The following is a 14,496-nucleotide window of genomic DNA, read 5'->3' on the forward strand; positions in this document are numbered from 1 at the left end:
TAAAATGCACATCGTTGACATTGTAGTCCCCCCACCTTAGTGGCAAACTAGTAATTAAGTGAAAACGAGAGCTAGATTCCGAAAATGAACACGTGGGCCCCGCCAAATAAAGCGTGGGTTCGCGCCGAAGCTTCATCACTTCCCCGACCGCGTGGCGACCAAAAACGAAGGACTTTTAAATGAAAATTACACCAAAACAAGGGACTTGTTTGCAAAAATTGTCACTTTCCTTCTTCCTTTCTATCCGTTCATCATATTTGGAGAGAAAAAACTCCAACGAAGAGAGAAATAGAAGACAAAAAGGAGGAGAATTCAAGGAGAGAAATCAAACCAGTCCCTCAGCCTCTTGCTGGACTGGTTTGCATTGTGATTCTTGTGAGTTTTTTTAGCTCTCTCAAGCTTGTTCTTTTACTGCATTTTTTTATTTTTTTTGATCAGTAGGTATGTGTGTTTTTTGGGCAATTTTTTAGATGGGTTTGATGTAATTGGAATGGAATTTTACTAAATTTTCCATCTTTGATTTTGTTTTCTAGTATTTGTTTTTACCATGGTGTCAAAATCTCTTCTTTCTCTGTCTTTTGGGGGCTCCTGTTTAGTAAATGGAGTAGAATTTGTTTTTATTTGTGTTAATCTAAAGTCATTCTAGGATTTATGGGTTCTTTGGTGGCTAATTTTACAGTAAAGTTTTGTTTTTTCTGATTTTTCTTGTGATGGTCTAGTTATCATCTTCCAAGAGTTTAAATTTTTTATTTAGTAGCTAATTCTTCTGATGATTTAGTTATCATCTTCCAGTACTTTGATTTTGGCTTCGTTTAATGCTTTTCTGTTGATCTAAGAAGGAATTTGGGGTAGTTTGTTCATGGTGTTTCTCAATTTACTTTTTTCTTTCAGTTATCTATGAGAATTTGTTTGTGATTGAACTAATTGACACAATGTAAGTTGTCCTGATGTTCATGCAAGCTCTCTATTTTTGTGTCTAGACTTAACTATGCAGGTGAGCTTATTTTGATGATTAGGAGAGTGAACTAAGAACCTGAGTAGATGACGAGAGTGACGCTTGATTTTGGAGATTCAATGCAAGGGGAGGTAATGCAATCAGTGTCATCTGACGTAAATTTTGCCTCACATGGTTTTCCAAAGTATATGCTAGGCCCTAATAATATGATCATTGAGCCACATGAGGGTCCTAAAAAGCCCTCTCTCAAAGAGATTGTTGCCAAGGAGACAGCGCAGTTGTTGGAGCAGCATCAACGAGTTTCCGTTCGTGACCTTGCTAAGAAGTTTGAGAAAGGTCTCTCAACTGCCACTAAGTTATCCGATGAGGCATGTTCCCTATCATGCTTTTAGTTATAAATTTTTCTACTTTCCTCACAGGTTATCTGGGGCTAGTTTCAAGTAAAGACAATATGGAGACAATGTAGAAATAAATTATAATCTAAAATACTTCTTTATTTCTTGCATGTAACTAATATGATGTTGTCGTGTGGAAATTTCAGGCAAGGTGGAGAGAAGTGACATCTTTGGACCGGCAAGTTCTTCTGAAGAAACTTAGGGATCTATTGGAATCACTCAGAGGTCGTGTGGCAGGTCGAAACAGGGATGATGTTGATGAAGCCATTACTATGGTTTGTTTAACTATTACCTTTTCCTAATTTTTTTCTATGAAGTTCAAATATTCAGTGATAGAGCTCTTTCTTTTTTCCATGTCATGTTGAGAACAAACATTTTCTTTTAGTGGGGCAACTAGGCTGTGTCCGAGTTAATTCTCACTTCTTTTGCTGCAAATTGGCAAATGGAACATCAAGTGAGGGTTTGAGGCAAGTTGGTTCCCAACAATTAATTGTTAGCACCTCAAATGGCATCTCTGCTCATTTTAATGGAAGAATGTGGGGTTTCATAGGACAGGGCCATTTCTTTATTTGTATTTAATTCAGCAATTCTTGAATTTATTTTCTCCAATAAAATTCTTCAACATATATTTAGTTCTAAGGCAGAAATTTATTTTAGAAAGAAATTTTGAGTTAATTTATAGATGAGCACAACAATAGACAATGGTCATCAACACGGTTACTAACTTCACTCTTTTTGATTGAGTTACTTTTTGCCAAGTAAGCATGCTTTATTGACCTTTTTCTTTTTTAGTTGAAAAATAACTTATCATTTACATTGCAGACTGTGATATTGTTGGCTGAATGGAAAGTGAATATGTATGGTAATTCCTTATTTTATTTTATTTTATTGTGCTTATCCTAGGTGGAGGCTTTAGCAGTTCAATTGACTCAGAGAGAAGGAGAGTTGCTTCAAGAAAAAGCCGAAGTAAAAAAGCTAGCAGCCATTCTAAAGAAGGTATTTTTTTTTAATTCTCTGATGCAATATATGGTTAATCGGTAGATCAGGAACCCGGGACAAAGGGCAGCCTAATCAAAGACTTATGGTTTGAGTTCCTGTATTCGTGACTCATAACACAGGACGCTTCCTTTCGTTCATGGCCTTAAATAGAATTAATTAATAAGTGGAAAATAGGAACATTTAGAATAGGTGAAAAAACCAATGTTTAACACCGGAGTCGAGATTGGCAAGATGAGTGGAAACAATTAACCTTGATATATGTAAAGTTCCAAAAGGTGTATAATCTCTAATTGCAGGTCTTTCTTTATCATGGTCTCGAGTTTTCAACTATTAAAATAAGTAAATGAGAGAGTACATTGGAAAAATTATACTTTCTAGCTTTGTTCAACATAACCACTATTGATGGGAATTATTATTATTTAATGAGTTGAATAATTTTTTAATGAACTTGTATCTTTTGGTATATGTGTTTGCCATAATATGCTGTGTTTCTTTGTTCTTATATTGAATTTCTACATCCAACATTTCTTTAGGCTTCTGAAGATGCCAAAAAAGTTGCTGAAGAAGAAAGAGCTTTTGCTCGTGCAGAAATTGAAAATGCAAGAGCAGTGGTGCAGCGAATTGAAGAGGCTCTTCATGAACAGGAGAAGAAGTCAAAAAGTTCAGAGCAGCGGGTTAGTGTAAAATCATCTTTGCTTTTTTGTAGGAATTCTACTTTTCACTTAATCTCTGTTAATCATTTTTGAATCCTGTCTTGTTATATTCATAGACCAATATCAGTTTATTTTAGTGGTTTACCTTGATATTACTATTCTCATGTTTATCATGGCTTGATGTTAAGTTACTCATACAACAATTTTTGAGAAGTGTGGAATTCTACTGAATATGTTCTGAGTTCTTCTCTCCATTAAGTTTTTACCAAAAGTCATTTATGCCTTTCTTGTGTTTTGAATTGATTTTTTTTTCTTCTAGGATTTGGAAGAACTAATGCAAGAAGTTCAAGAGGCGAGAAGAATTAAAATGCTTCACCAACCAAGCAAGGTATGTTCTCATTTACGTCTTCCTTTTGATGAATGTATATATAAATATATATATTCTTTGTTACATTTATGTTCTTCCTAGCTTTCTATTTTCAATTGAATGTGGTTCTCTTCTCAGTATTTTATATTCAAGCAATTTACCAATCTTCAGTGTTAATTCATTCTAATCTTCCTTTCCTACTTATTCTGTCTGTTCTGTTTGTACTTTTGTTCTGGCATTGTCTTTACTTCTGTCTATTGGTAACATTGAGGAAACTTTGTTTAGGTAATGGACATGGAACATGAACTTCAAGCACTGCGTGGCCAGCTTGCAGAAAAGTCGGGGAAGATCATTAAGCTTCAGAGAGAGGTGCAAACCTCAAACTTCCATTGTTTAATAAACTAAGTATTGCTCTTATATTGCTAAAATGAGACTTATATTCATTCTGTTACTTTTCTTCCCTGGTGAAATATCTATGTTGTCTATATATTAAACTTTGATATTGCTTTTTATTGGATCAATGTATAACATGGCATCAGAATTTGGTTTGTTTGGTTTGTTTGTGACTATATGAATTTGAATATATAAACTTGGGTATCAGATCCTATCTTCTTGAACTTTTGGGTTGAATCGAGTCCAAATAATATGTTTGATTTGCATTTAACACAATGCATTTGCCAAACTATTATTTACTCCATTTGTTTGACTCAAACATGAGAATTTTGATTCTCTGTCTCCACTCTGAATTGTTCTCCTTTTCCTGGTTTCAGTGTCCAATCTATTTTATAGGGGGACTAAACTATATCAATATAATACATTTTTGGGGATTTTAATTTTCATGTACAAGATATAAGGCTGATTGAATGTGTAGCTGATTAATTGAAGTACTTATAGCTGATTTTATTTATAATCAATATATTTATGTATTTACGAATTTTCTGTGTTTTCCAGATTTCATTGAACAAAAGACGCGAACAAAATGAATCCCTTCTGTATGAGTTAGAAGGCCTTGAATGTTTAGGCTCTTGTTTGTGCATCTTGCCAAGAACAGAGACCGCTCCCAACTTGGCGAATTGTTCTATTCAATGGTATCGTGTCCAGCCTGAAGAAAGCAAAAAAGAATTGATTTCAGGTATGCACTATTTTGGTTTTGTCCATATTAATGAAAATAAGCAATGCTAGATGACTGGTTTATTTGTGTAAACTATATTTAATGCATCCTTGCTTATCTGTTCTCTGAATCACTTATATTCTTGAAGAATAAATCAGAGAATTATTTTTTCTTTAATTCTTCTAAAATGCTTTATCTCTTTAAACCGTTTCTTTTGTTGTAGGGGGTTCATTGATGTTGCTAAATGCTAATCAATCAAGATGTATCTTTTTCTTTTCTTCAGTTTATTTTATATTTTTTGTCCTCTCCAACTCATCATTATTTGATTTAGATTTAATTTTATTTCATTTATATATATATATATATATATATATTCACTTCTTTTTTCTACTTTGCATCACATGTAGGGGCAACAAAATCAATTTATGCCTCGGAACCTTTTGATGTTGGACGATTCTTGCAAGCTGAAATTGTTTTTAACGATGAAAAGATTATATTGAAAACAAGCGGTCCAATAGATCCAGGTTTTACCTTTTCCTTTTATATTCTCACATTGAACCAATTTCTCTTATTAGTTTAGAAATAATAACTGTGAAATTGATTATAAAACATTACCTTTCATGTTGAAACAGCTGCAGGATTGGGAAGCTATGTAGAAGCACTAATTAGAAAGCCGGAGACTCAGTTCAATGTATGACTTGCATTATACTATAGTCGTAGAGTTTTATACCACTGCCACTAAATTTTCTGATGAATTATATGACAATTTCAATACTTTTTATTGACTTGCTATGTATTAAATGCTTAATTTAACCAAATACAGCCATTGACTCTGGGGGATACTTTCTGGCTTGCTGAACATAGCCTTCCATATGCTTTAATGTATAGAAGGATGCAATTTCACTCAATTGGTGAAAAGTATCATGTTGTTTGAGAGTAGGGCAGTAGTTTGGTTTGATGATGAAGTGCTTCTTGGTGATCTTTTCTCAACTTTAACTATGTTTCTCTTATCCGCAGGTAATCATTGTCCAGATGAATGGACGTGATCACCCCTCACATGCTATACACGTATTTCATGTCGGGAAGATGAGGATTAAACTTTGTAAAGGAACAAAAACCAAAACCAAAGAATCATATTCCAATTCAATGCAGGTGAGCATGTCATGCAATTTTGAGAACCATTTAGACTACTTAATCGAAGGAATAGAGATTTTGCTTACTTGAGAAACAGTGCAAAATATACGAATATGCTATTTGTTTTCTTCTTACCATTCAGTAATTGAAACTCATGCTTTTCTGAGGGAAATGATTTGCAGCTTTGTGGGGTGAGAGGTGCTGGAAACGCAGCGGCGCAAGCACTATATTGGCAGGCAAAGAGAGGCCTCTCCTACATTTTAGCATTTGAATCAGTGAGAGAAAGGAATGCCGCCATTATGCTTGCTCGAAGATATGCTTTTGATTGTAATGTAAGCACATCTACTTTGAATATCAAATTACTTTCTCTACAATTTGGTAACTCTGATATTTTTCCCACAGATAATGCTTGCGGGACCTGGTGAAAGGTCTTCGGTATGAATCTACTGAACTTCTATACCGAATTAATTGTAATTATCGAGTGGTGTTTGGGGTGTGTATTTGTATGATTGTAGGGCGTTCGGCTTTGGCTCTTATTATTTTGTGTTTGACATCAAGGGGTCCCTTTTTTCTGCCTTGATATCAAGTTGTAACCATTTTGTTGGCTTGCTCAGTAACTCCCTTTTTTTCTGTGCTGATCTTGTGTAAATACTTTAGGACAAATTGTGATTTAAAGAACTGTTGATTTGGAATTGAAAACAGAAAAGAGATTGGAAATGAGAATGGATTGTTGTCTGTGTTTATGGTTGCAGTTTTATTGTTTGAATGTCATCCTCCATACAATTTGATAATTTCGTCACAGTTTGATTAAAATTCAATCAAATGCAGTATAATATTCTGTGTTTTAGCTGCAGTAACAAGCTGATTATTTTCCGACAGATCAGTTTATAACTAAAATTGTAATTCTGCTTTCATTCATCAGGAAAGAATTCATCGAATACGAAATAATACCACTGAATCTGCAGTAAAATCTTATTATTAACATAGACCAACCCAATGGATCATGTTCAAACACAACAAAACAACAAAGGACAAATTCACAGTTTCTGCTCACTGATCGATGGCTTCATCAAAACATCACGAATGAAAGCATCAAAACCAGAAGAACAAGAAGCGCCATCTCCAAAAGCTTTTCGACAAATCTCAGCAAGCTCACCGGCTTTTTTCCTCAACTCTTTCCCGTTCTCACTATCACTGTCCATAAGCTGACAAGCAATCCTCGCAATCTCCTCCCTTCCAACAATCTCTTCCTCCTTTCCTTCGACCTTCAACCTCAATCCAACCTTCCATTTATCGACAATCAATTTACTATTCGGCAACTGATCCCAAACTAACGGAAATGTCAGCATTGGCACACCAGCATAAATTGCTTCCAAAGTTGAATTCCATCCACAATGTGTCAAAAAACCACCAACTGAATCATGACAAAGAACACTAAACTGATCACACCATTGCAACACAAATCCCGTATTTTTGCACAACTCTGCAACTCTCTGAAACTCTTCCCCTCTCACTACCAACAAGAAAAACACTCCACTTGCATTGAGACCATGCACCATTTCATCCAATTGAGCTCTTGAGATTGGCATGAAACTTCCCAGTGAGACATACAACACTGAATTGCATGGTTTAGAGTCCAACCATTTGTGGTAAATGCTTGTGTTGTCATTAAGGATTGAAGGAATGGCACTGCCTAAACAGTAAATTGGGATTTGGAGTTTGGATTTGAGTGTGTCTATGGCTTCATTTTCAAGTTCATAGACTGATGTGAAGATGATGCTCTTTGATTTTTCTGACCGTGACATTGATTCTCTAAATTTCTGACGGATTATTTCAAGCGGTGAATTTGAGGGTTTATTTGGGACATATTCTTGAAATTCATTTGTTTCTTTACCTGCATTGGAGAAGAATATATTGCATCATTGTTTTGTTGCATTATTGAATGTGTATTGATTATTAATAATTAAGTTAGCAATTGATTGAATAACATGCTGATTAAAACATGATTGAATAATTCCAGAAATTATTGGTGATTTATTAATTGTATATTACAAACCCTCGGATACCCCTCCCTGCTCAAAGATTGAGACTTTGAATCCTACTTTTTTTTATTGTAATTATGACTAAAAATTCCAATTAATTTAATGATATCTGTGATAAATTTAATTATAAAAAAAGTGTGAATGAAACGCAAAAACTAATAACAAAAAATTAATCTAATGTAGAACTGGTATCTAATATTGCAAAAAAAAAAAAAAATCAATTATTGAAAACTTGTCACTGAACAGACTTGAAATTGAAAGGAAGCAGGGTCTGAAACAGAAAATCTAATTACAAATGTCATTATGATAAAAAAATTTTTAAATTAACTGATGTGAAAAACATCAGTATTTGTTTTTAAGAAAACAAGATCTAAATTTCATTATTTCAACTCCAATTCAGCTCAATTTTTTATATAAAAAAATATTAATTGATATGAGACTATTAGTTACTCTAACAAATCCAGCAAAAAGAAAAAATTACCATGTAAATGAGCGCCGAGAAAGAGAGAGACGGACATAGTGAACACTGAGACCAGCGGGACGCCAAGTTTCACTGAAATTCCGGGCATCCACGGTAGCAAGGCATCGGCAATGATAACATCAACAGAATCATTGACTAGTTTGAGCAATATCTTTTCGATCGGGCCTCCCATCAGAGTAAAGACGGTGTGAATGAAGCTCATCATATCGGCGCCACGAGTGTGCTCGGAGGCGAGTATGTTAGGAATGGAGACTAACAGGAGATTAGGAGGAAAAGATGTGGAAGAGTGAAGGATGTTAAGCCATTCTTCGGTGACAATGAATGTGATAATTATGTTTTCGGCTTTTGATGCAAGAGACCTGGCAAGGTTGAGCATGGGGTTGATGTGGCCTCTGCCAGGCCATGGGATGAAGGCAAGGTGGTGTTGGTGGTGGTGGTGGTGGTGAGGGGTGGAAGAACCATCGGAGGCCATTGTGAGTGGGATGAAATGAATGTTGAATGGATGAAGAAAAAGGTTATTGTGGTGGTGGAGGTGTTATTAGAATGACAGTGATGTGTTTTTGATTAGGTTTAAACACTAGGCCCTCTGTTTTTTTTTCTTCCCCACCACTTGAATTTCTATATTTTGAGTACATTTATTTTTTTTTTTAATTGAAAAAAATTAAGTCCAAAATATAAATGGAGTTAAAAGATTGAGGTGATTTTTATTCATTCTCATTGTTTTGGATTAAAATATTATTAAAAAATAATTAAAAAACAATAAGTTTAATCATTAAAATACATCCTCTACTTTATTTTTTCTTTCTCTTTTCCCTTTTTCACTTTTTGTCTGTGTATTCGAATTTTAGTATTTTTTTAAATTGTGAAATTTTTTTATTTTTATGTGATCAATAAAGAGCAGAATATATCAAGTGAGTTTTGGATTTTCTGTTTTAAAGTGTTATTTATTCTTGAATTCATTATTGTGTAGTATAGTAAAATTTTTCATTAAATGGAGTGTTCTTTTATATTTTAATATAGTGCTACTTTTATTATTATTATTATTATTATTATTATTATTATTATTATTATTATTTTGCAAGAAGAACAGATATTATGTTAGTGTTTTTCCTTTAACATTGTGAGTATAATATGATAATTACAATAAGGAATCCAAAAATTTGGGGCAAATTCTCCATTAACCCAGTCATCAAAAACACAACATTCTTCTACAAATTCAAAAATTTTGCACAACATGAAAAATTGCAGGTTAAATTTCTGAATGTAAAGACTGGGGTTTATTTTAGTGATTAAATATATCATTTTTTATTTATTTAAAATTTTTTATAATATTTTAATTAAAAATTGCTATGTCAATAAAAATTCACAGTAATGTTAACTTCCGTTATATATATATATATATTTAAATTTAAAAATAAAAAGACTCCAAATACCAAACTCCGAATAACACACTTAACACATTATTTCAGTGATTAAACTTTTGACGGTGAAGAGGACAGGGATGGTCTATGTGGGGCCCATGATTTGCATGCATACAAAGAAAGGTCACGGGGATAATATGAGAGGGAATCTTTGTGTTAGTTGTTGACGTTTGTTGTGTTATTGTAATAGTGGGATTTGGATGATTGGTCTTGTTTGTTCTATTTTGTGTTGGTTTTTATTGAGTGCATGGTCTAGTGGTGTGCATTATTCCAATTTTTAACGCAAAACTCTATATTTTGAGCTTCATTATATAAAAATATAATCTCTACCGTGAAAGTTTCTCCAATCATTATCTCTATTTTTAACTCTAAAATAATTTTAATTCTAAAATAAAATATTCAAAAAATATTCTTCTCATTTTATAATTTACATATTCATATTATTAATAAATTTAATCATCTTTAATTTTTTTACTTTAACCATTGAATTTAATTATTATATTATTTAAAATATAAATTTATTTTTTATATTTTTTATAAATATTTATTAAATATAAAGTAAAATATGATTGATAAAAAACAAATACAAATATAAATACAAATATTACATTAATTACAGTAACTTAGTACTAGTAGTTCTTTCATTGAGTTTTGAGTTCCCTTGAGTGGGTCATAGTTCTTTAGATCTGTACCTCAAATCCAAATTTTTATAAAAAATTATTTTTAAAATTTAAAATTATTTATATTTAAAATATGTTTTAAAAAAATATGTAATTAAAAAAATTATTAGAAGTTATAGAGATACATTAAATATAAAAGATAAATTTTTAAAAAAATGTAATGCTTCACAAATTTTTTAAATAAATAAGTAAAAAATTTTAAAAAATCTCTAAAATGAGACAAGTAAAAAAGGATAAAAAAGAATAAGTGACAAACACCTTTTATTTTAAAATAAAATGAGAGATATGTACAAATATAGAGTAAATATCTAATTAGCAAGCTTGTCAGACCCGGCCCGGGCATCGACCCGGCCAAGCCCAGGGGTCAGGGGTCGATGGGTTCGACCGGGTCGAACCGGGGTTGAACCGGGGTCAATAATAAAATATTTAAAAATATATTATAATAATTAATAATTAAAAAATAATCAAAATATAATATTAAAAACCATAATTATAATATAAAAAAAATATAAAACTACTTATATTTGATATCCAAATTCATTTTATACTCATAACAAGCACACATCAACCTAACAAAATATGAAAATAATCAAAATTACACACTCAAAGCAACCATCATCAAAATATAAGTATATAACAAGCACACATTAACCTAACAAAAAAAATAAAAAATACATACTCATAGCAACTATCATCAAAAATATAACATGCACACATCAACCTAACAAAAAAATAAAAAAATACACACTCATAGCAACCATCATCAAAAATATAACATGCACACATCAACCTAACAAAAATAATGAAAAAAATACATACTCAAAACAAGCATCGTAAAAAATAACAATTACATGATTTAAAGTTTAATTTCACACAAAAACAAACACATACCAATCAAAATTCAAAAAAACAACAAAAAAAGTCACAAATACATAATCCAAAGATAACAACAATTACCAAAGTATTCAAAATACAACTAACAACAAAAAAAGACATAAAGTTTAATTCCACACTCAAAAAGTCAAAACAAACACATACCAAGTATAACAAAATAGTCACAAATACATAATCAAAAAGATTTACCCAAGTATTCAAATAGACAAACACAACTAACATGAGTTAGGTCCATGAACTTGGATCAAAACTCAAATTAATATCATCATTTCCATCAAATCTTTGATCAAAGCTTGCATGGCCACCAACATCACCACCAACATCACCACCAACATCACCAAAAAATCTTGCAAATTTACTTCTTCTTGGATATCCATGTCATCTAATAAACAAAAATAAAAAGCCATTTATTAAAAAAAGCTTGTTATCAACTATACATTTAATATTAAAAACTTTTTGTATTTTGTTAACCTTGACCATGACGATCATCAAATATAGGAATAGCATCATCTCCATAAACATTATCATCCATGATTTCTTCATAATCAAGTTCGGGAGGACATTCATCTTCCGCTACCCAAAAAAATCCGTCTTATCGATACAATCATAATCAACCGGATCATAGCTCCTTTTTCTTGTGTTGATGTCTATGTATATTTTAAAAATATAAGAAATAAATTTATCTAACTAAAAAAATAACAAAAATTATAAATGAGAACATGTAATGTTAATACCTTTTGTCGTAAACGTAAGTTATAAGTCACATACACAAGATCATTTAACCTTTGATGCTCCAATTTGTTCCTTCGTTTAGTGTGAATGCGCTCAAAGAGACTCCAATTACGTTCACATCCCTGATGAAGAAGCAGTTTGACTAAGGAGTCGAATAGCCACTTTTTGCAAGTGAGGCGCACTATGTCCAAATAATTTCCACCATTCATCTACAAAATGTATGAAAGTTTAAAATATATTAGTAAATAACAAGATATAATTTAAATTGACATTTAACATCAAATACAATTTGGAATGTGGAACTAACCTGGTTGCATATTTTTAGATGCCTGCAAAGCGGATTCACGACTAAAACTCCCTAATCGATCTCGATATATTTTGATCTCCTTCATCGCCTTCTCACTATTGCTACATATGCTTCTTTGCTCTAACAAATCAAGTAGGCCTTGCATTACTTCTGGAGTTTCTACAAATGTGCTTTCATCATATAAAAAAGCGGGGTTGAGAAAATAGGCAGCTGCATGAATGTTGCGCCGAAAATGCTTATCCCATCTTTCATCAACAATTTTGATGTAAGGATTATACAACCTTTGCTTGTCTCTAAAGATAGACATGATTCCTTTACGAATTCTAAACATCCCCTCATAAACATAACCAAGAGAAGGCTTCTCATCGGCATCCACAACACGAGTAGCTTAATTATTGAGCCGCTTATTTTCACCATCAACAAGCAATCATCCCAAAAATTTGTTGTCCAAAAATAATAGAACAAACCAATTTACCAATGGCGGATTTGGACAATCTATGACAAGTATAGTATTTGTCGGTTACCAAAGCTTGCAAAATCATGTTTGTGATCATAAATGCTTTTTAGAGTGATAAAAACGGTAGCAAAACGAGTTGCTCCCGGGCGCACAATTTCTTTCCAACCCAACCTTTTTTTCTTAACCAACTCAACAAATAAATATGGTTGTACATAAAAAAATGGTTACCTTAGAAGCCCGTGAGGGCAAGGGCAACCATATGATCCATCTTCCCAATATCTCTCAAAATCAAATTTAGGCAATGTGCGGCACAAGGAGACCAATAAATGTGATTATATTTGTCATGCAATAGTCTTCCTGCAATGATGACAAAATATATCAAACTAGTTTAGAAAGAAGCATGGTTAAGTAAATAATATAAAAATCTATAACTAATAAAATAGCAAGCAAGCTAAATATTTTAAATCACATACCTGCGGCAACATAATTACTAGCATTATCTGTCACCAAATGTACAACATTTGAAGGCCCAACCCATTCCACAATCTCTGAAAACAAATTCATCAAATTTGTGGCATCCTTAACCATATCTGATGCATCAACAGATTTTATGAAAGATATGCCATTAGGACAATACACCAAAAAATTGATCAAAGTTCTTTGTCTTTGATCACTCCAACCATCGCCCATAATCGTACATCCAGAACTAGCCCAATTGCTTCTAAAGTTATCAACAAGCAACTGGCATTCCTTTTTACAATTCTTTAGTAAATGAATCCTCATATCATTATAAGATGGGCCTTTATATCCACATCCAATCCCAAAGAATGGCATCCAACGCTACCTGAAAATAAGGTGACTTCAATGCATTAAATGGAATGCATGAATCATAAAACCACCGTGCAAAAGCCATATGCGCCTTCCCGAATTGCTTGTTTGTTCGCAAATGCACTCTTGATTCCCTGGTTGAGACTCCGGGGTTGTCCTTGGAACCATAAATTTTTCAATGGAATCCTTGGCCTTCCGCTTTCCCAAAGATTTTTCTATTGTTGTTGTCTTTTGTTGTGACTTCATTAGAGAACTAAATTCTTGAACATCATCTTCTTCAACTTCTTCATATGCATCATCAAATGAATCTTTCTCATTTTGTTTTGATGAAGTAAGAAACCCCGCCATTTGCTTGCGAACATCATCCGGAACTTTTTTACAAGCCGCAATATTTCCCCGAATGCAAGCTAGGTGATACTTCATTCTATTAATTCCACCACCTTGATATTTTGAGCCACAATAAAGGCATGAGAAAATCTTTTTTCCTTGTGCATTATTAGACACATTGAAATGGTCCCAAGCAGGATCAGTCTTCAAACGAACATTGCCACTTGAACAACTAGAAGATTGCGTATTGCCGGCCTCTGGATCCTACACATAACAATTTCAAGCAATATATGTTGTCAATTTATAGTGTGATCTCTATTGTGATGAAATATGTAATCTCAAATATTTTTTTTAGGCACATGATGTACTCATAAATTTTTAAAACAAAAATGAACAATGAAAAATAAAAATATTACCAACTTACCATATGTCGTGAGCAAAATTAGAGTAACAAAAACCTCTTTTTAGATGTTCACTCCTTTCTAGAACCTACAAAGATAATATCTTATAAATGTGAGGTGAAGCCAAATTATAGAAAAATAATCAATATACAAAAAGACATTTCCCACTTTATAATCTCTATGCAATCACATAAGAAAGTTTAATATTTTGCACGATGACGCATTACTCCGTCCGCTACGGTCACTGAGCCGGGGGTCAAGGGCGCCCTCTATGGGGTCTCAAGGCGCTACCGAAGAAATGGCACTTTATTT

General features: G+C 32.7%; 4 protein-coding genes across 4 annotated transcripts; 1 reads left to right on the forward strand and 3 right to left on the reverse strand.

The window, feature by feature from the left end:
• Positions 1 to 223: 223 nt before the first annotated feature.
• LOC120273579 (stomatal closure-related actin-binding protein 1) lies at positions 224 to 6,211 on the forward strand. The gene is made up of 13 exons (XM_039280230.1): positions 224 to 375; positions 981 to 1,323; positions 1,497 to 1,625; positions 2,254 to 2,346; positions 2,883 to 3,023; positions 3,322 to 3,390; positions 3,655 to 3,738; positions 4,321 to 4,501; positions 4,888 to 5,004; positions 5,113 to 5,171; positions 5,498 to 5,632; positions 5,797 to 5,946; positions 6,017 to 6,211. Exons 2-13 carry the CDS (start codon positions 1,042 to 1,044, stop codon positions 6,053 to 6,055), a joined length of 1,479 nt encoding a protein of 492 aa, XP_039136164.1. The 5' UTR covers positions 224 to 375; positions 981 to 1,041; the 3' UTR covers positions 6,056 to 6,211.
• A 338-nt stretch (positions 6,212 to 6,549) lies between these two features.
• LOC120273580 (UDP-glycosyltransferase 87A2-like) lies at positions 6,550 to 8,689 on the reverse strand. The gene is made up of 2 exons (XM_039280231.1): positions 8,138 to 8,689; positions 6,550 to 7,508 (listed from the first exon to the last, which is right to left on the reverse strand). Exons 1-2 carry the CDS (start codon positions 8,607 to 8,609, stop codon positions 6,652 to 6,654), a joined length of 1,329 nt encoding a protein of 442 aa, XP_039136165.1. The 5' UTR covers positions 8,610 to 8,689; the 3' UTR covers positions 6,550 to 6,651.
• A 3,289-nt stretch (positions 8,690 to 11,978) lies between these two features.
• Positions 11,979 to 13,318, reverse strand: LOC120273227. Its single transcript, XM_039279857.1, has 3 exons — positions 13,102 to 13,318; positions 12,172 to 12,558; positions 11,979 to 12,073 (listed from the first exon to the last, which is right to left on the reverse strand). Exons 1-3 carry the CDS (start codon positions 13,316 to 13,318, stop codon positions 11,979 to 11,981), a joined length of 699 nt encoding a protein of 232 aa, XP_039135791.1.
• A 171-nt stretch (positions 13,319 to 13,489) lies between these two features.
• Positions 13,490 to 14,252, reverse strand: LOC120273228. Its single transcript, XM_039279858.1, has 2 exons — positions 14,208 to 14,252; positions 13,490 to 14,047 (listed from the first exon to the last, which is right to left on the reverse strand). Exons 1-2 carry the CDS (start codon positions 14,208 to 14,210, stop codon positions 13,490 to 13,492), a joined length of 561 nt encoding a protein of 186 aa, XP_039135792.1. The 5' UTR covers positions 14,211 to 14,252.
• Between the last annotated feature and the right edge of the window lie 244 nt (positions 14,253 to 14,496).

This window comes from Dioscorea cayenensis, chromosome 12 (assembly GCF_009730915.1).
Source record: "Dioscorea cayenensis subsp. rotundata cultivar TDr96_F1 chromosome 12, TDr96_F1_v2_PseudoChromosome.rev07_lg8_w22 25.fasta, whole genome shotgun sequence".
NCBI lineage: Eukaryota > Viridiplantae > Streptophyta > Magnoliopsida > Dioscoreales > Dioscoreaceae > Dioscorea > Dioscorea cayenensis.

Coding starts and splice junctions, on each gene's coding strand:
- LOC120273580 (XM_039280231.1), bottom strand. CDS start 8,609: ATGGCCTCCGATGGTTCTTCCACCCCTCACCACCACCACCACCACCAA. Junction 7,509..8,137: donor TCTCGGCGCTCATTTACATG/GTAATTTTTTCT, acceptor TCTCCAATGCAG/GTAAAGAAACAAATGAATTT.
- LOC120273227 (XM_039279857.1), bottom strand. CDS start 13,318: ATGGGCGATGGTTGGAGTGATCAAAGACAAAGAACTTTGATCAATTTT. Junction 12,559..13,101: donor TAGTAATTATGTTGCCGCAG/GTATGTGATTTA, acceptor TCAATAATTAAG/CTACTCGTGTTGTGGATGCC. Junction 12,074..12,171: donor ATCTAAAAATATGCAACCAG/GTTAGTTCCACA, acceptor TACATTTTGTAG/ATGAATGGTGGAAATTATTT.
- LOC120273579 (XM_039280230.1), top strand. CDS start 1,042: ATGACGAGAGTGACGCTTGATTTTGGAGATTCAATGCAAGGGGAGGTA. Junction 3,024..3,321: donor CAAAAAGTTCAGAGCAGCGG/GTTAGTGTAAAA, acceptor TTTTTCTTCTAG/GATTTGGAAGAACTAATGCA. Junction 5,633..5,796: donor CATATTCCAATTCAATGCAG/GTGAGCATGTCA, acceptor AATGATTTGCAG/CTTTGTGGGGTGAGAGGTGC.